Source organism: Nomascus leucogenys, chromosome 14, assembly GCF_006542625.1.
Source record: "Nomascus leucogenys isolate Asia chromosome 14, Asia_NLE_v1, whole genome shotgun sequence".
In the NCBI taxonomy this organism is placed as follows: domain Eukaryota; kingdom Metazoa; phylum Chordata; class Mammalia; order Primates; family Hylobatidae; genus Nomascus; species Nomascus leucogenys.
Window position 1 is genome coordinate 87569869 of NC_044394.1, and position 20615 is coordinate 87590483.

A 20615-nucleotide genomic window follows, 5' to 3' on the forward strand; every position below is an offset into this window, starting at 1 on the left:
CCCGTACATGAAAACGTAATCTGTGGCTTCCTAACATGAGAGACCAGGCCTAGGTTTGGAGTTGGAGCGAGCGTGAAGGTCAGCAGATAGCGGAGTAGCGGCGCTCGACAGGAAGGCCTGAGGCTCCTGCGGGTGATGACGGCTCCTGGGTTGGGTGGGCTCACACCCTGGGGTTTGCAGCCTCATCTGTGGGTGGAGGTGCTACCTCAGCTGGAAGACGGTGAAGATAGACATGGGGCTTGTTTTCCTGTCCAAAAGCACAGACGCCCTAGCATTGTTCCCAACATGCACAGAGCACAGCACACGGAGGGCACGTGGAACGCACACGGAGCACACGGAGACTACACAGAGCACATGCGGAGCACACAGCACACACGGAGCACACACACGGTGAGCATACAGCACACGCAGCACATGGCTCACACACGGTACACACAAGCACACGGGGCACACAGCACACATGGGGCACACATGCGCTCACACAGGGCACACAGCACACGGGCACACAGCACACACGGGGCACACGTGCACACACACAGGGCACACAGCACACACGGGGCACACGTGCACACACACAGGGCACACAGCACACACGGGGCACGCACAGCACGCTGCCTCGCGGGTGCGGGGCTGATTCCCGCGCACCGTGTCCTAGCACCCCAGCGGCTCTGGATCTTCACTGATGAGGAATTTGTGCTTTGGCTTTGAGGCTTGGGCCAGGTCCCGACTCCAGGCAGGGAGGCCAGAGCTAGAGCATGGCAGGCCCCACCCCACACCAAGCCCGGGCTGAAGGACAGGGCACTCCGCTCATTCCAGGGGCTGTGTCAGGAGACTGCTCGGTATCAGGGGCTCTGTGAGACCCAGGCTTGTCCCCCCGGGGCCTGGAGAGCAGGCTGCATGCCAAGGCCTGGAGTTTGCAGGGAGGTCTGCCCCATGGCCCACCCAGCGCCTCCCTGCTGGACCGCCTGCCCTCACGCCACTGTAGGAGAGCCCTGAGGCCCTAGGGGAAAATGAGAAGCTGTGGACTGAGCACAGGAGAGAAAGAGGGTGGGGACATCCACGCTCCTGGCAGAGGGCGGTGGCAGGGACCACAGCGGCCCAGCCTGTGCCCGCCCTCCACTGCCAACAGCAGGCAGCAGAGCATGCGACCTGGTGGCGGGTTGTTGGCCTGCTAAGTGACTGTGGGCCTCGGAGCCCTGCTCACCTGCAGTGCAGCTCTGCCTGGATGATCCCTGAAGCCCCTCTAGGTCTGAGGGGACGGGGGCAGGCTCTTGATCTGCCCTGGGCCTTCCAGGAAGTCTTCGTGGAGAAGGCGGGAGGGAAGGGGACCTGAGAGCCGGTGGCCGTGGAACATGGTGACCTAATGTTCCCTGAATGAAGTAATATGCAGTGTGGTGGGGCGTCCGACAGCCCTAATTAATAAAAGATATTAAACCTGCTGTCAGGGGACAGAATGGGTTGGATAGGGTGGGAGCAAGTCATTCAGGTGCATTCCTGCCCCAGGCCTGGGCACCTCCTGAGCCTTTCCCCAGCAAGCAGCGCTGCCCAGCCTCCTCCCGGCCTCCGCAGGGTAGCCCGTGCCCTCCTCCTGCAGAGCTCCCATTTGCTCACCAGCCCCCATTCCTGGGCTTCCCCAGACCTCTTGCTAGGGCAAGGAGGGTGAATTGGAGCCCGACTGGGGCAGGTCCTCCCATTCCTCCCCTCCCTGGCGTGGGCTGGGGTCTCATATAAGCTCTGGATTGTAAGTATCTCTTCCCAGCTGCACCTTCAGAGACTTCAGGCTGGTAGCTTAGAACCAGCAATGGTGGGAGTATTTACACCCAGGGAAATTGGCAAACGCCACAAGCAGGCGTTTCCCCATGGAGCCAGTTGTTAATGTTACCAGCACACCACTAACTCTCCCCACTGGGGCAGGGGAGGTCCTGAGTCAGTCCCTACAGAGGCCATGGTGTCCTCTGCACCTTGGAGGACAGCGTCAAGCACAGACGTGGGTGCATATCAGGGGCTCAGGAAACCCTGGTTGGTTGCTAGGTTAGAACGAACTCAAGAAGCGGGACAGCTGGCTCAGCAGGAGCCTGGGGGGCTTGGGGAAGGGGAGAGCATTGCCCTGCTGCCCGCCTCTCCTTCCTACCCTCGGTCTCTAGGGCACACCCTCTCCTTGCTCCCGATTGGAAAGTAGCCGTAGGTGGTTCCAGGATCAAACAGGCCTGGGTTCAGATCCCAGGTCTGCTAAGTCCTGGATGTGTGTGCTTGGGCAAGTAACTTCCCCACTCTGAGTTTCTTTCCTTGCATCAAGAATGCCAGTTTAGCACATTGAAGATTAAATGAAATAATGTACTTTCAGCGTTTCACCCATGCTGGGCATTCGTAAGCCTTCAGCCACCGTCCGTCACTACTGTAATTAGCAGCAGCAGCAGCAGCAGCATCACTCAGCATTTACTGAGCACCTGCTGTGTGCCTGAACCATGTCAGCCCCTGGGGACTCAGTGATGGAAGCACAAGCTCTTGTGCTCGGGGTCTCGGGGTCTGGGGTGCTACCCTCCACTGCTGAGGTTCTGGAAAGTTCAGGTGGGCTCAGGTGCCAAAGCACCACCAGAGGTTTCTTCACTGTGATCATAGTCTCACACTGGCCTGAGGCATTTGCAGTAGCACCCCTGCTGAAGCAGGGCCGTGCACCAAGGTCTCTGGCTTTAAAGTACCTTCAGGGACCCCTCTGTACATCCTGCACCTTGGGGATGACTCCCGAAGAGCTCTTGATAGGGAGGCATGAGATTGCCCCGGAGCGAGAGGTCTCCTGAGCTGCCCGTCCTGGCATAGCAGGCTGGGGGGCAGGGAGGAGTCCCCACAGGAGCAGGGGCAGCCCCGGCTCCCAGGCCTCTCACCTTGCTGGCTACGACCTGGTTTCTGGGGGTATTCTGTGCTGGTCAGGGGCCTCTGCTCTCATCTGGCAGGGATGCTCACTCTCCCAGTCCAGCCGGAGCCACAGACCTTGGAGTTAGGAGCCTGTGAGCTGTAGAGGTGGCCTGTTTCTGGGCGGAGGAAGCAGCTGAGTCTGAAGGCAGGAACCTGGTGCGGAGAGAGAGCTGTGGCTGCACAGGCCCTCCTGTCGTCCTCTCACCTGTGACCTCCATCCTGGGAAAGCCCTGGCGGATCCTGGGTCCACAAAGCACCTGGGGAAAACCTGCTTCTGGGACCTCAGTGGGTCCTAGAAAACACTCATGATGGTTTATTTCTGCTTCTGTGCTTCTGGGAAGCAAAGTCCCTGCCTCATCCACACATGGGGGAGCCTCTCTAGGAGTCACCGAAGCAAATGCTCAATGCCAGGAGGACGTGCCCAGCCGTCAGTTGGCCACTCAGGAAACTGGAGGTTTCGACCAAGCCAAACATAATAGAGGCCAAGGGGGGTACCCCTGATCATGGAATCATGCATCTCCAATTTAGCCAATGCTGGGGAAGGCTTCCGCCAGGAGTCTGCTCCCTGAGGGTAGGACTCTACCCGCTGCTGTGCCCAGACATCTAGAACCTGGCGCTGAGCGGCCACATGGTGTGTATTTTGGGGGCAGATTGACGCACGCCATTGCTCACTTTCCTGCTGGTGCAGACATGAAGAACAGCAGCGCTCCCTGCCCGCACCAGCAGCGTGATGGGGGCAGCATGACGGGGGCAGCATGACAGGGGCAGCATGACAGGGGCAAGTCAGCTTCTCCGGTGCCCATTTTCTCCTTGACAAATTGGACAGAATGTTCTCTGAGATGCCTTTCAGCTCGAACCTCCTGGGATCAGGGGTCACAGGTCTCTTATGAGTAGGCCCAGCGCCACCCTTCTCAGAGAGATCCAGATAACTGGTGCCGTTCCTGCCCAGTGCAGCTTTAATCATGGCAGGACATCTTTCCTGGAACCAGACCCGACCCCAGCACACGACATGACATCAGGAATAGGAACCGGCCTCTGATGCGGGGGCTCAAAGGCGCCGGTCGGGGGCACCTGGGCCTTCCCTTAACATCATCACGTTTTCCAGCTTAATCTTCAGACGTTTTAGATAATTTTTTATTTTCCCTAAAACTTCCTTGACCTGTAATATGAACATTAAAAAAAAAGAAACAAAAATAGCATCACCTCCAAGAAAATAGAAGCAAGTGCATTGTCTAGAAATGCCTGTTCTTCTGTTCCTCCGTTCTTCCCACCTCCTCTCCTCCCTCACCGCTCCGGACACCGGCTTCTCCCTTGGGTCTCCCTCTCATCGTTCCTGTTCACGCATTGTCTCTGGGTTGTCCTCTGGCTCGTGGAAACTACCCGCTCTGCTCTTGAACGGGCCACCTGGGCAGGCACAGCTGGGGAGCCTCCCTTTCTGCACTCAGGTATCAAGAAGTGAAGCTGCTCCCAGCCCCTGAGGAAGGAAGGGTGCACCCGGACCTGCATGATGGTGACGTCAGGTGACAATTTGGAAGGCTGGCCCGGATTTGGATCCAACCAGAGCCATTTGCCTGTGACTCTTGACATGTAAGTTGGGAGTGGACGTGGCATTGGAGTCACACTGAGGAGTAGCCAGGATGGGCAAAGCTGGTAGCAGTTGGCCACTCAGGAAACTGGAGGCTTCACCCAAGCCAAACATACTAGAGAGGCGGATTCTGTGCATTCTTGGAGGACCAGCCTGCGAAGAGGAGGCTGTGGGATGCCTGCAAAGCCTGGCGCCGGGTGGAGGTTTCCAGAGGGCAGATCTCAGCTCAGTGAGTGGCAGAGCTCTTCTGAGATGGACTGAAGGAGGCTCCTCGTCAGTAAAGCACCGGTCAGGAGGCTTGTTTGAGCAGAGGTCCGGGGTGCCGGTCAGGGAGGAAACAGAGGAGACTTTGTCTGGCGGGCTGGGTTGGGTGTCTCCTGCAGGAACTACCTGTTCTAAGATTCTAGAACTGAAGGAGTATTCAGGGTGCTCAATTGCAGCCAGAGACGAGGATGTAGACTCCCTGGCATGCAGAGAAATGGGGCCTCGTGTGCACGCCCTTGGGTGTATAGACGGGGAGGAGGGCAGGACTACCCCTGCTTCCAGGCAGGGGAGGTCTGCAGAGTAATGAGGTCACCTGATCCAGCCATCATCAGGGACCCCAGGGACTGGAACCCACACCCCCTGCCTGCCAGAGGTCAGCCCCCAGGTCACCAGCCTCCCCTTCCAACACTAGATTCCTCCAGGATCTTGGGAGGGCTGTGGGCCAGGCAGGGGTGCTCACATCGGGTACCTGCCTGTGAATCGCCGCCTGCCAAATGAGGGCACCACACGCTCTTGGTGAGATGGCTCTGGCCCCCACCCCAGACTCCAGAAGTGGACATCGGTCTGTCCTGTTCTGGTCCCCATCACAGGGATATGTGGGGCCAACAGCCTCAAGCCCCCTCCTCCCACCAGACTTTCATACGTCTGTGTTCCAACCGCATTCAAACTGGGAATGTGGCAGATGTGTCCAGGATGTCTGAGGTGTCCCAGACCATGGGGAGGGGGCGAGGGGCTTTCCTGCTCATGGGCCACATAGCTGCTGGCCTCAGTGTCCCCTCTGTGAAACTCAGCTTGTGACATCCACCTCTGCAGGTCAGCAGGAGAATTAAATGTGTGGGGGGTGGTAGTGGCTGTGAGGGTGAGGGCAGCACAGATCTGCAGGTGGGTGGACTCGCCTCTTGGGCAGGCAGGTGACCTGCACGGGTGGCACAGGCTGTGACACACCCCACAGCTCGGCGGATGGGGCCTGGCGTTCCCCCTCCCTCCCTTCCCCATTTCTGCCTGGAACGGGCTTTGCCCAGAGGTGCTGGAGAAATGGCCCGGTGCCCAGCCTCGCCACCAGCCTCACTCCCCCTGCAGCCTGCCCTGCCGGCGCAGGGCCACGCGGCGCCCTTCCCGCAGGCGGGAGGCGTCTGAAGGCAATTAGCTTCATTGTCCTGGAGGGCCCGAGAGGAGAGGGAGCCAGGAAGGGCTGTGCCGAGGGAAGGCGGCCAGGCCGTGCGGGAGGGGCTCCGTCGACGGCCAGACCATCGGCCAGCCTGTCTCCTTGCCGCCTGCTCCCTGAGCGGCCTGCCAGCCCGTTGTCCCACACACAGGCTGGGGGACCTTACCAGGCGGGACTAGAGAGCACATTGGCCAACGGACAGGCCAGGTAGAGAACACACTAGGCCAGCGACGTGGGCAGAGACCTCTGGGGGTCCTCAGCTCTAGGTCTGGAAGATGGAGGGTGCTTCTGCCCGGCCCTGCCTCCAGGCAGATGAGTCATTGTCCCCATCCCGCAAACTAAGTTGCTGAGGCCCAAAGTGGTGGTGGGGCCAGTGCACAGGGTCCTGGGACCAAGGACGTGTACACCCAGAGCACAGCCCAGGCAAGGCCGTGTGGCTCAGTCAGCCACAACCCCAGCCTGCCCAGGGCCCTGCCTGCCTGTCCTGGGCTAGGGAAGCCCTCACCCCACACATCATATCATCAGGATCCAACAGGCAGCAGGTGGCTCACTCATTCCCGGATAATTGGAGACGAGTTTATATTCAAGGAGGTGTCTAAAGGGCAGGGTCAGAGGGACCACCAGGGACAGCACAGGACCCCAGAACTGGCGACAACAGAGCCATCGCCACGCCAGGCCCAGAGGAGCGTGTGGAGGAAGCAATGACTAGAGCCAGGGAGTGGGGAGAGTCGTGGACTGGGCTCCCCCCGAGACAAGGTCAGTCCATCATGGTCCAGGACAGAGCCAGCTGAAGACAGCCTCCCAGTGGGCAACCAGGGGACTAAATACACCTCCCCCACCCCCCACTGTCACCAGGAAGCCACAGGGCAACGGGTCCAGGCCAGGCTGCCAGGCTTATGGAGCAGAGGCCGGGTAAGGGGTGGAGAGTGGGCCTGGCAGGCCAGCCACTCCCAGAGCCCCGACCCTGCCTACAAGGCCAGCCCCGGCCACCACCCCTGCAACACCTTCCCTCCGCCCCCACACCCGAGCCGGTCCCATCCCTCTCTGGCATGGCTGCTGGTTCACCTTTGCCAGACACGTTGACATTAGCCTTTATGGAGCTCACCACCTTCCAGCCCTTGCTGCTGCTGGCTGGGAATGGTCAGTTCCCTGTGGTACCAGAAATCCTCTAGTGTATAAGGCCCCGTCTCGTTCACCTCTAAATACAGGCCCAGAGGAGGGGCCCCATAACTGTTGCTTGAATTGCATTTAATTTTAAAATGTCGAATGCAGTCTTTGCAGACAGCCTCATTCAGAGTCATTTATCTGCCACAACATCAGGCCTCCAGGGCAGCCATGGTGGTCACCTTGCTGTGTGATTGAAGGGAGTTGGGCAGTGGTGTGCTGGTAAATGTCTAACAGCCCTCTCTCCCGTGACAAATCCCAGTCCAGCCCTTACGTGTGATGTGCAGCCTTTGCCGATTCCTGTGGTGTAAACGCTGCCACCAGGGCCGATGTCAGGCTCCCAATGTGGTCACTAGACCTGGAGTTGTAAAGAACGTGCCCAGTGGCACTCACATGCTGGGATGAGCCAGCCACCACCTCCATGCCAACTCATCTTGCGCTTCCCTGCCCACTGTGTTGAAGAGGACGTGTGCAGTAGAGTGCGTGGGAGGGGGCAGTCTATGTGAGAACCTTGGCTCTGTGACCCTGGGAAGGCACCTCGGCCCCTCTGTAAAGATGGCGTTCGCGGTACCGACCACATGGAGGAATGGTAAGTAAAGATGAGATGATGGCCGCAAGGCAGTGGACGGACACAGAGCAGGCCTGCAGCACAGCCGGGTTTCCTGCGCGTCCCCACCTGCATCAATAGCCCCTGAAGGGGCGGGGGTGGCTGGCCAAACTTCACTGCCTGCCGCCTGCCTGCCAGGTGCTATAGGAATGGCTGCCCAAGCCTCATCTGCAGAGCAAGGCCGACACCTGAGCCTGCCTTACAGGCTTGTGGGGATTTGATGAGATGGCACGTGGGGTACACTAGAGCTTGGTCAGCGAGCACGCCCATGGAGACGTCTTTCTTCATTTGCGCATTGATCCATCCATTAGGGACGTTGTTAACGTGTCCCCTCTGTGTGTCACACACTGCTCTGGATGCTGGAGATTCAGCAGCAGGAGAGACAAAGTCCTTGCTCTCCTGACTAGTTCTAGGCAGAGGCAGACGGTGATCATGGACGCCCAGAGGCACTCAGAGCGGGAAGGGCAGAACTGGGCCGGGGGTGGAGGGGGTGGGGAGTGCCAGCAGGGCGGGGAGACTCCAGTTTTCGTTTTTCTTATTTTTAATTGTTGTGGGTACATAGTAGGTGTATATATTTATGGGATACATGAGATGTTTTGATACAGGCATGCAGTGTGTGATAATCACATCAGGGAAGATGGGGTGTCCACCTCCTCAAGCATTTATCCTTTCTGTTACACACAATACAAATATGCTCTTTCAGTGATTTTTAAATGTACAATTAAGTTATTATTGACTATAGTCACCCTGTTACACTATCAAATAGTAGGTCTTATTCATTCTTTCTGCTTTTTTGTGGCCATTAACCATCCCCACCTTCCCCCAGCCCACCACCACTCGCCTTTCAGCCTATGGTCACCAACCTTCTGCTCTCTGTGTCCATGAGTTCAGTTGTTTTGATTTTTAGATCCCACAAATAAGTGAGAACATGCGATGTTTGTCTTTCTGTGCCTGGCTTATTTCACTTCACATAATGATCTCTAGTTCCATCCGTGTTGTTGAAAATGACAGGCCCTCATTTCTTTTTATGGCTGAATAGTACTCCGTTGTGTATCTGTACCACATTTTCTTTATCCATTCATCTGTTGATGGACACTTAGGTTGCTTCCAAATCTTAGCTATTGTAAACAGTGCTGCAATAAACATCAATGCAGATATCTCCTCCTTATACTGATTTCCTTCCTTTTGGGGATATACTCAGAGGTGGGATTGCTGGATCCTACAGCAGCTGTTTTTAGTGTTTTGAGAAACCTCCAAACTGTTCTCCATAGTGGTTGTTCTAATTTATATTCCCGCCAGCAGTGTATGCGTGTTCCCTTTTCTCCACATCCTCGCCAGCATTTGTTATTGCCTGTCTTTTGGATTTAAGCCGTTTTAACTGGGGTGAGATGATATCTCAGTATAGTTTTGATTTGCATTTCTCTGATCAATGATGGTGAGCACCTTTTTATAAACCTGTGTGCCAGATTCCTTAGGTGGCAGCTAGATATTCAAGGAACAGCAGAGACATTTGTGGCTGGAGTAGACAAGCGAGAGGAGAGAAGCAGGAGCGGGGATTGTGCAGGACCCTGGTGGGGGAGGAGCCATCTCAGGACTTTGGGTTCTACTGTGCAGAGGACGGAGTGTAGGAGCCAGGGAGGAAGTAGGAGGACCAGACAGGAGATGATGGCGGCCCGACCAAGGTGGGAGCAGTGGGCGGTTCAAGGCGGCTGGGGGTGGAGCCAGTGGGGTTTGCTACTGGACCGTTTGTGGGGTGTGGGCCAAAAGAGCCAAGTCAAGGGTGACCCCCAGATTAGGACTGTGTGCTGGACTGGGGGCAGGTGTTTCCTGAGATGGGGAAGACCTCAGAGATGGGTTTGATGGGGCCAATGGGGAGGAGGTCAGAGGTCCCTTTGGGGGCATGTCAAACCCCCAAAGTGTATCAGATGTCCAAGTGGAGACTGCAAGGGGCAGCTGGGATTCTGGGGAGAAGTCCAGGATGGAGATAAAACTTTGGGATTGTTAACATACAGATGATTTTTTTTTAATTTTGAGACTAAATCAAAACCTTCAGAAAGTCAGTACAGACAGGGAAGAAAGAGGTCCAAGTTGTGAGCTTTGGGGCCCATCAATATCCAGATGTTGGAGAGATAGACAGGAATCAGCAATGCAGATGAAGGTTCCAGTAAAATAGAACCAACCGAGAGTGGGGCAGTGCAGCCAAGAGAAGTGTCTCCACATAGAGGAGCCACCAACTGTGGCCAACGCTGCGGAGGGCCCAGACCAGACAAGGACTGGACACATCAGTCACATTGCAATGGTCACGTTGCATTTTCAGTATGGTGGATGTAAAAACCTTGACAAAGGTGGCTTCAAGGAATGGTGCCTCGGAACGCTGGCTTGGAGTGGGATCAAGAGAGAATGGGAGTGAGGGAATTGGGGCCACAGGTATAGACAACTCATTTGGGAAGTTTTGCTCTAAGGGAGGTGGTGAATTGGGTTTGTAGGATGAAGGAGCCATGGTGTCAAGGAGGGTTTTCTTTCCCTATCACGGGAGAGACTGCAGCCTGTTAGGGTGCTGGCAAGAGGAAAACATTGATGGCTCTGGAGTTCAAGGGGCGAATTGCCAGAGATGTGAGCACATGATGGTGAGAAGGGCTGGTCTGTAGTGTACAGGTGACGTGGTTGGTCATGTCTGGGAGCACGATGCTCATCCCTGGGGACAGAAGGGAGGGCCTGGTGTAGGTGACGAGGCAAGGAGGTGGGCAGGTGAATGTGGGTATTGTCTCCTGTTTCCTAGAAAACAGGAAGCAAGGTCTCACCAAGCGTGAGGATAAAGGAGAATATTTGGAAGGTTGAGGAGGAAGGGTGAAATCAACATTCAGGTTGTGAAAGCTGAATGGCAGTGCCAGGCACATGGCAGGGGGTGATCATGGATTCTGAATGAATCATTCAGGGTGATTTTGTGTTTATCTCCATCAGCGTGGGCTGTGGAGTGGAACAGGAAGAGCTGGGTCTTAGCAGTTTTGCCAGGCACAAGTGATGATAGAAGAGGGGGGCAAGTTTGTAGAGGAAGGGAGGATAACAACTTATCCATGGTCTTTAAACTCATCCATCTGTCCATCCACCCATCTATCCATTTATCCATCTGTCCATCCATCCACCCACCCTTCCATCCACCCACCCACCCTTCCATCCACCCACCCACCCTTCCATCCACCCACCCATCGATCCACCCACCCATCCATCCAACCATCCACCCATCCATTCATCCATGCATCCACACACCCACCAATCTTTCATCCACCCTTCTTTCCATCCATTCATCCATCTTTCCATCCACCTACCATCCATCTATCCATCCACTCATTTATCCACCCTCCCATTCATCTACCCATCCATTCATCCATCCACCCACCCATCCATCTGCCCTCTCATTCATTCAGCCATCCACCCATTTATCCACCCTTCCATCCATCCAATCACTCATCCATCTACCCACCTTCTGATCCATCCACTCATCTACCCACCCTTTAATCCATCCATCCACCCATCTATCCAACCATCCATTTATCCTTCCATCCACCCACCTGCCCATCCATGTACCCCTCCCATACATACATACATACATACACCCGTTCACGTACACTGAGACTCTTCTGAGTAGAACAGGGTGCTGTGCTGAGTGCAGGGATATGGGGACAAAGGGTGAGTGAAGTGGTCCCCATTCTCTGAGAATGTACAGTCCCCTGGGGAACCAGATCCTTCCACAAGCTGGTCCAACACGAGGTCATCTGAGATAAGCCCCATAGCCCAGCAGGAACTCCTCCACTCACACCCAACCCCAGGCCCTCATTGACTCTGACCCTAGCAGACCTGGGAAGAAGAGAAGCAATGGGACAGATACTGGCTGCACAGCCTTCTGTGTGCTGGGCACTCACGCGCCCTCTGAGGATGGGCCTGATACACTTTGCTTTTCTGGTCTGGGGCGCTCCACCAGGGCTGCATGTCAGTCTCCTGGGAAACATTGGTTGTAAGTGGCCTCTGTTGTTCAGGAGTGCAGCCCAGGTGTGGACACTTCTCTAGGTGACTGGGATGTGTAGCCAGCTCTGAGAGCCACTTGCAGGACCACACCACACCAGCACAGGTGTGGAGGACACACAGGGCAGGGATGTTGCTGGTCACCTTAAGACCCCCTGAGTCACGCTGGCCGGCTTTCATTCTGCATTTCCTCTGCCCAGGCTCCATGGTGACCATTTGCAGATGGAGAAACCTGTGCAGAGAGGACAGACAGTCACCAGGACCACTTGGTGGCTAAGAGGGGACATTGGAGCCCATCCCCGTGCATTGCAGGGTCTAGACCCCAGTGCTTGGCTGTGAAACCTTCTCTCCCTTGCAAAACCCCCTGGGCAGGGCTGCAATTCCATGTGGAGATGCATATGGTGGGTTTGGGATCCCGGCTGCCGGTGCTGCTCTCCGGAGTCCTCCCATACTAGCTTGGCAAATCACTTTGTCTCTGCACCTCGGTTTTATTAGCTGGGAAAGGGGGAAGTGTCCACTCAATGAGTGAGCGTCTATAAAAGCAGGGAGTACTGTGGGCTCAAATATGCTGTTTTATTCTAGTGTCACAAATGTCCCTAAAATGCCCCCACCTCCTAGGGACCTCTTGCCCACCACAGACGCCCTCAGATCTGGCACCTACTGCCAGAGCCCCCACCTTTATGTTGGCAGGTTCGCCTGTCACTTGTTAGCTCAGGGCTCTGGGCTTCAGCCCTGCAGAACCTCAAGTGAGAGTGATTGGCAGCTGTCATTCAGCCCCAAGTTGAATGACAGGGATGAGAGCCCTGCAGAGGGTTAGAGGTAGGGTGAGAAGGAAGCAGATGGGACAGGAGCTGCGCTTTCTTTTTTATTTTCTTTTCTTTCTTTTTTTTTTTTGAGACAGGGTCTTCCTCTGTCACCCTAGCTGGACCACAGTGGTGTGATCTTGGTTCACTGCAGCCTCAACCTCCAGGCTCAAGCGATTCTCCTGCCTCAGCCTCCCACATAACTGGGACTACAGGCATGCGCCACCATGCCTGGCTAATTTTTTTTTTATTTTTGTAGAGAGGGTTTCACTGTGTTGCCCAGGATGGTCTCGAACTCCTGGGCTCAAGCAGTTCTCCCACCTCAGCCTCCCAAAGTGCTGGGATTACAGGCATGAGCCACTGCGCCCAACCAGGAGCCCACTCTCTCAGGCCTTGGAGGAGGTGGAGGAGGGGGTTGCTGGGAAGACAGTACAAGTCGGTGAAGGCTCTAATCAAATATTTATCAGCAAATTCATCTCCCCTGCGTCTGCAGGGCCCTCACACTGTGCCTTCCACACTTTCTCTTCACTCTCTTGCTCCTGTTTGCCTCATTTTGCCTCTGGCCATCCCAGATGTTAGATGCTCTCCACACCTCCTGGGTGCCCTGACTCTCCTTCTGCCTCCTCATTCCTCATGGATCCACCCCTTCCCGCTGGACTTGGTCACCAACACGTTTGCTAACAACGGATGATGGGGCCTCGCCAGCTACTTTGGGGCAATGAGCCAGGAACCTCCCGCGAGTGCATACGTGTGCACACGTGTGTGCTTCCCTCCCGTGGCTCAGGAGCTTGAATGTCGCCCCAGTTTCAGAGTCTGCAGAGAGAGGGAAGGAGCCAGCTGGCTTTGCGGAGGGGTGGGGATGGGAGGAGGACAGCATTTCTGCTCCTTAGGTTCCCACTCAGCGAGTCTGTCGCAGGGCGGCGAGCACCAAGATGGCCCCCGCTGCAGAGCCCGGGGACAGCTGGCACTGGGGACTTCAGGGAGCAGGGCACAGCTGGGTTGCCCGGGCTCCACCCCTCCAGCTGGGCGCACCCCCCCTAGGTTGCTGGGCCCCCAGGCAGAGGGTGTGGGGCCTATAAACAGGAGTGGTTGGCCGGGCCTGAAGCCGAACACCCAGCCTCGGACCGTCCCTTGGGGCCACCTCCCTGGTGCATCCAGGCCACTTGCAGCCCCCAGTGCTGTAACAACGGTTTAACATCTGGGCCATTGTTTTCTGAAGCTTTCCTTTCCCGCTGGACCGCAAGCCCCACCAGCAGGGAGCAGGGGCTGTCGGGGTTGCTGCCAACACAGCCCCTGCCCTGGCATGGGCCTGGCACACCCCAGGTACCCAATCAACAGTTGTTGGGTGGATTTGTAGGAACTGAATGAAGGATGCAGAGGACAGGCCAGGGGTGGGGGAGGCAGGACAGAGGTGGACATGCCAGGTCCGCCCGTGCGGGGAACATGGGCACATGAGGGGCTCCTCCTTAGCCAGGGGAGGCACTGCCCAGAGGCGGAGAACACAGGAGCCTGGCAGAGGGGGATGTGTGGGTGTGGAGGGAAGCAGGAGAAAGACCGCCCTGCAAGGGCAGCCCCCAGCCTCTGCCTGCACCTAGTAGGTGCTCACTAACGTGTGTGGTGTGAACGAAGTGTGCGTGGCCCCGGGCGATGGGAGCATGGGGTGGAGGCGCAGGTGAGGGAGGTGAGCAGCCGCTTCCCTGCCAGGCATTCCTCCTCCCCACAGCAAACCCCACCTTCAGCAAGGACGCGGACTCCTGCCTGTCCCTGCCGGGGCGGCTGTGAGTGTCAGACCCATCCACATCTGAGCAGGGATCCTAACACACGGGTGGGCTGCTCCAGGCAGAGGTGGCATCTGTCCTTCCAGGCAGCGGGGCCTCCTCACCGCAGACTCCTGGGGGGGCGAGTGCCTCGCCTGCTCAGGGGGTCCTGGGCCCCAGGCTGTGTCTGCAGTGGAGGACAGCGAGTGGAGGAGGCTGGAGCCCCTTTCCCTCTGCCGCCTCCACCTGCACCTTGCTCTCTGGCACTGTGAAAGACTCCAGCCCTCCTCTTGGGGTCATAAGGGTTTCCCACCAGGGCTGCTTCTCAGGCCCTAGGTCAGTGGTTCTCAGTGCACACAGATTGCTTTAGAGGCCTGGGGTGCTCCCTGGAACGCGCCCCGGAACCTGCATTGCCCACCAAAAAGCTCCCAGGTGCTGCTGATGCTGTGGGCCCAGGCCCTCCACTTTGACACCTACTGCCCTATATTGCTCCTGGGGCCCTGCCCAAGGGCCTGGGCTTCTAAGAGCCTCTGAGAGTGGCTGTGGGAGCAGTTCTCCCCACTTGGGGCAGCAGGCCTTCGAAGGGGCACAGACAGATCTTTGAGATCTCCTCAGAGATCCTTGAGACAGAGGCCAGAACCCTCGCTGTCCCCCTGACACACCTCACTGTCACAGCCATCACTGGCAGGGGAGGCAGGAGGCCCTGAGTTCAGCTTCTGCACAATCACTTCCAGGGATCCAGGTGCGGGCTGGGCAGCGCCCTCTCACTCCTGCTTTCCAATGACAAAACCGAGGCTTAAAATTATTTGAAAATGAAGTTCGCTCCTGTCGCCCAGGCTGGAGTGTAGTGGCGCAATTTTGGCTCACTGCAACCCCTGCCTCCCAGGTTCAAGTGATTCTCCTGCCTCAGCCTCCCGAGTAGCTGGGATTATAGGCACGTGTCACCACGTCCCGCTAATTTTTGTATTTTTACTAGAGACGGGGTTTCACCATGTTGGCCAGGCTGGTCTTGAACTCCTGACCTCAGATGATTGGCCTGCTGAGGCTTAAAATTCTTAAGGAGGTGGGAAGCAGGTGGGTTGGCTCTAAAAGGGGAAGAGCAGTAGTCCTCGCACTGCTAGAACATTCTGTGTGTCGTGTGAATCCATGTCAGTATCCTGCTGGTGGAGGTTTTATGGATGTTACCATGAGGACGCTGGGCACAAGGTGTACAGATCACTCTGTAATTTCTTACAGCTGTGTGAGCCTAAAGTTACCTTAAAATGGTTAATTTTTTTAAAATAAGGTAGTTTAAAAAAACCCTTCAGTTGTTCTTGTACCCAGGTCTGACAAGTGTGAGTAAATGGGCTGAAACCCAGGGGTGTCTGACTTCAGAGCCAGGCTCCCCGGCATTCCCAGCGCAGCACCCCCTCCTGCTCTGAGCTGGTGCCCATGCCGGAGAGCCCCCCTTGGAGGGGCCGGGTAAAGGCTGCTGAAAATACTGCTGGAGAAGCTCTGCTCAGCCGTGAGGCCCCGTCCTCAGGGGCTCCGAGAAAGGGACAGGATTCTAACCAGGCCTTGCTCTCTCTCCTTCCACAGAGCGATCAGGACGCCACGGCTCCGCCTGAAGCGATGGCCCAGCCCTACCCCCCCGCCCAGTACCCCCCTCCGCCACAGAACGGCATCCCTGCCGAGTATGCCCCACCCCCACCGCACCCCACACAGGACTACTCCGGCCAGACCCCGGTCCCCCCAGAGCATGGCATGACCCTGTACACACCAGCACAGACCCACCCCGAGCAGCCAGGCTCCGAGGCCAGCACACAGCCCATCGCCGGGACCCAGACAGTGCCGGTAAGGGCCCCCATGACCCCGGGCCCAGCCCTGCAGCTTCAAGGAGGAGCGCTCACCCAGAAGAAGGGTGGCCCAAGAGGGCATCAGGTGGGCGGGGGGCCTGGGCAGGGCATCTGTGTGTGGAAGGCAGGCCCTTTACAGGGCTCCTGGGCCAGAGGTTACCCCCAGCGAAGGCACTTCCAGCCCCTGCTCCACCCCCGGCACCGAGGAGCTTTGTGATAAGCAGGCATCTGCAGGGACGGCCGGGCACCGAGGGGTGGGGTGGCAGCCGCCCTCCTCTAGCCACCTGGGCCTGGCTTCCCTGCTTCGAGCAAACACTCACCCCAGCTGGGAGGTGTCCTCGCTGCCAGAGACCTGTTAGTGGAAAGTGAAGGAGACGGGCGGAGGGCAGAGCCGCGGAGGTGGCCCAGGGCCCTCCGAGCTGTCTCGGGTAGCAGGGCGCTCCTATCATTTCTAATCACTTGTAATCTACCTGCTTGGCTGGCCTCCAATCAGATAGCTTCAATTATGTGGTTGTAATGCAGCTCCCAAGCAAAAGTGCTGAGCCCTCACTTCTCAGATTTCCTGAGAGCAAAGAGAGCCGGTAGGGAGTGGCCAAGCGGCCGGCCTGGGGTGGGCTCTGGGTACAAAGACCAGGCCCTGCCTCCACCCACCCCGCAGAGCCTTGGCCGGCCTATTCGTTTTATCTGGTCCCCTCCACTGAGATCTCCATGTGCCTCCCCTGCCCCTGCTCTGGGGCTCCAGGTTCATCCAGCTGTCCCCGCTGGCTCTGTCCCAGCCACTGGATGTGCTAGCTGGCGGGGCTGGGCAGGAGGCCAGGGCTCTCTGCACTGCCCGGGAGTGGCACCGTACTGGCGGCTCCCAAGAGGGTGCCCTCCCCACTGCCTCAGCCCTCCCGCAGTCCAGCCTGGCTCCCAACATGCTGTGTGGATGCAGATAAGAGTCTTCCCTCGGTGCATGCGTGGGCAGGGGCCTCCTCCAGCGTCACCCAGGCACTCTGCCAAGAGAGCCCACCCAGCCGCCTCCTGGGCTGGACCTGACCCTCATCTGGCACCCAGGCGGTGCCCTTCCTCCCTGCTTGGAGCCCCGCCCAGCCTGAATCTGCCCCGAGGCCATCAGCCTTTCCAGCGACCCCAGCATCGTGATACCCAGGGTTCCTACAGCCACAGGACATACATGGAAAAGGCCAGGCCCTGGGGTGGTAGAAGCGGGGGCCAAGCCATGCATCCCCGTCTGCTCTGGTTCGATTCATCAAACCCACGCCCTGTGTGTGCTAAGAAAAGAACGAGATGATCCCAGGAGCCAAGCCGGGTTCACCATAAACAAGTCGCTAGAGCAGGCTGGGTCTTTTTGTGACTGACTCCAGTAGACACAGCTCATCTGCTCAAACCTCTGGCAGCCTATGGACAGACAAGGGGGTCTCTCATGGTGAGCCTCAGAGGTTCATCCCAGAAGAAAACCAGAAGCAGGAGGGTCAGATGCACAGATAACACAGCTTGGGGACGGACCTAGCGCTCTAACTGAACAGCAGAACCGAGGCCACAGGCCTCCTGGACATCTGGGACCACCAGACACAGCCTACCAGGACACACATAAAGTCTTCCTTCACTCGGCAGACATTTGCTGAGCACCTGCTGTGTTCCAGGCACTGAATTGGCACTGAGGCTACAAAGAAGAAATGACCCAGCCCTGTCCCCTGATTCCTGCCACGCAAGGACAGGAAAGTCAGAAACAGAGGCTGGCTTGGGTCTGGCTTGCCCATGAGAGTCCACGGACCATGGAGAGAATCCACGAGTGAGCAGCAGCTGCTGAAAAGGCAAATGCTGCATCCCATGAAATACTCTCTGACTAGGAGGATGGGAGTCTCACCACTCAGTCATCAGCCTCCAGAGCCTCCCAGGAAGTGTGTCCAGGTGGGAAGCACCCAGAGCCCAGGGGATGGACAGACGGCCTTGACCTTCCTTTCTTCAGGCTGGGGTCTCTCAGGTCTGGCAAAGGGTTCAGGGTCGTGGTCTGCAGATCTTTCATCCAGGGACCCAGAGGAGAGGGTCATTCTCCATGACCTGCACCCAGGGCGGGGCTGCAGGCGGAAGTTATGGCATCAGCATCGTGCCCCACGAAGAACAAAGACCTGGGCCGCCTCGGAGGCCATGCACTTCCTGACCTTGGAGTATTTGTTCACACGGAGGCTTCCCACCTTGGAAGGCAGCTGGAGAGGGTGTTCTAGATTCCAGAAGCTCCTTCCTCCCAGAGGCTGCCCGGCATTCACAGCTGAAGGCCGAACGCCTCCCTGCTGGCTCAGGTGTCCCCAGGCCGTCCCTGGGTCATCAGCAGGGCCCTTTCAGCTCACTCGAGCCTCCCCATGGCCCTGCCCCAAGCAGCCTGGTATTGTGGTCTAGATCTTTGGGATAGGAAGTGGGGTGAGTTCAGAGCTTTGGTCCAACCTGCCTAGGTCAGAGTGTCTCCCTGAGCTCCCGGGGCACTCGAGGGCCCGTGTGCAGCCACCAAGTACCCTGGTCTCTTCCTTCCCCACCATCCCTGAAGTCCTACCCAGGGACCCCCCCCCCGAGAGTCTGCTGCCCAGGTTGGCACAGGTCAGGGCACACAACCCCCTGGACGCTTCCTGGACCCAGACTCCGCCCAGAGGCCACTGGGGCTTCCCACCCTCTCCCCCAAGGGGACTTCCTTCTGCTGGTGAGCATGGGCCGCCCTGGCAGGTGGTGGGGCCAGGGCCGGTGGAAAGGGGGAGCTCGGAGCGCCTGTCCAGCCCCCACATCACCCGCCCCACTGGTAGCTGTGGCAGAGCCAGCCCCTAGACAGCAGAGTCCTGTCCAGGCCCAGGGGCCCACACAGGCAGCCTGTTCCATTCTAGGATCTGGAGCTGATGGCACTGATGGGAGAGAGCAGTGGCCCCTGCAGCCCATCCCCCTGCCTCTACCTCCCCCTGCAGCCCATCCCCCTGCAGCCCATCCCCCTGCCTCTACCTCCCTCTGCAGCCCATCCCCCTGCCTCTGCCTCCCCCTGCAGCCCATCCCCCTGCCTTTACCTCCCCCTGCAGCCCATACCCCTGCCTCTACCTCCCCCTGCAGCCCATCTCCCTGCCTCTACCTCCCCCTGCAGCCCATCCCCCTGCCTCTGCCTCCCCCTGCAGCCCATCCCCCTGCCTCTACCTCCCCCTGCAGCCCATCCCCCTGCCTCTACCTCCCCCTGCAGCCCATCCCCCTGCCTCTACCTCCCCCTGAAGCCCATCCCCCTGCCTCTACCTCCCCGTCTCCTCCACCCCAGGACCCTCAAAGACAGGCTGGGCCCCAACTCAGAAAGGCTTTCCTGGAATTTCTGGAACCATGAGGCCTCTTCCTGCCCCTCCTCCCGTCAGGAGGGTTTCCAGCCAGGAATTGGTGGGAAGTCCGTGTTCATCGAACTCAGCGCCTTTCCCGACACCTCCACCACCCAGGTCACCCCCTAAGCCCTAGTCGCAGAAGCACAGCTGACCCTGCAGAGAGAAACATGGGGTTACTGGGGGCCACCGGTCCCTCACCGACACTGAGACTCCCACCCCACAGAAGGCAGAGCATGCGCTGATTTTTGTGGTCTCGACGCCCTCGGGTGGGTCCTGACCACCCCCAGTGACTTTCCAGCTACATCATTCCCCAGGAAGCCTCCTCCCCTCTGAGCAGGACACCTCTTTTCACCGTCCAGAAATACAGAGGCTCCTTCCTGGTGGGGCAGGGGTGTGTCTGCTCATCCGTGATGAGAAGGGACATGTGACAAGAACCCACGAGGGGCACGCGCACCTGCACACAGGCTCCGTTTCTCTTACCTCTCACCACAACGTCACCTGCCTTCTCTGGACAAAAGCAGCACAGGATACAGAGTGCGATGAAGGGCTGCAGAAGGACCGGGGGACCCCATCTCACTACCTTGAGCCACCCCCAGGGTCTGTGTTCCCCAGCGGGGGTCACCCTCTGGAGCATTTATTCACTCAGGGTCGTGCAGGTGCCAGCACTGTGGGCCCTTGGGAGTCACACACTGTCCTTGTGCTCAAGGGACCCTCAGCTTGCTAACGGGCCGGGCACGTTGGCTCACGCCTGTCACCCCAGCACTTTGGGAGGCCAAGGCAGGTGGATCACGAGGTCAGGAGTTCCAGACCAGCTTGGCCAAAATGGTGGAACCCTGTCTCTACAAAAATACAAAAATTAGTCGGGCATGGTGGCTCGCGCCCGTAATCCCAGCTGCTGGGGAGGCTGAGGCAGGAGAATCACTTGAACCCAGGAGGTGGAGGTTGCAGTGAGCCGAGGTCACGCCGCTGCACTCCAGCCTGGGCGACAGCAAAACTCTGAGAAAAAGAGAGAGAGATTAGCACGCAGATAAAAAATGCCAAAGCACAGAGGGTCACTGTGGAGGGCTAGCCAGGAAGAGGGAGACGGGATGAGACTGGTGTTTTCCAGAGCCCACGTGGGCTCCTCCACCTGCCAGAGGGGACCCCACGTGGGCCGTAAGGGCC

At 57.8% G+C, this 20615-nt stretch overlaps 1 protein-coding gene across 13 annotated transcripts in view; it reads left to right on the top strand.

The window, feature by feature from the left end:
* RBFOX3 (RNA binding fox-1 homolog 3) overlaps positions 1-20615 on the top strand; it is a 519986-nt gene that overhangs the window by 477370 nt on the left and 22001 nt on the right. For all 13 annotated transcript variants that reach the window (XM_030828188.1, XM_030828192.1, XM_030828193.1 and 10 more), the window contains one exon: positions 15857-16111. In XM_030828188.1, the coding sequence (XP_030684048.1) occupies positions 15890-16111 (222 nt within the window). In that variant the 5' untranslated portion in view covers positions 15857-15889. The remainder of the gene's footprint in view (positions 1-15856; positions 16112-20615) is intronic.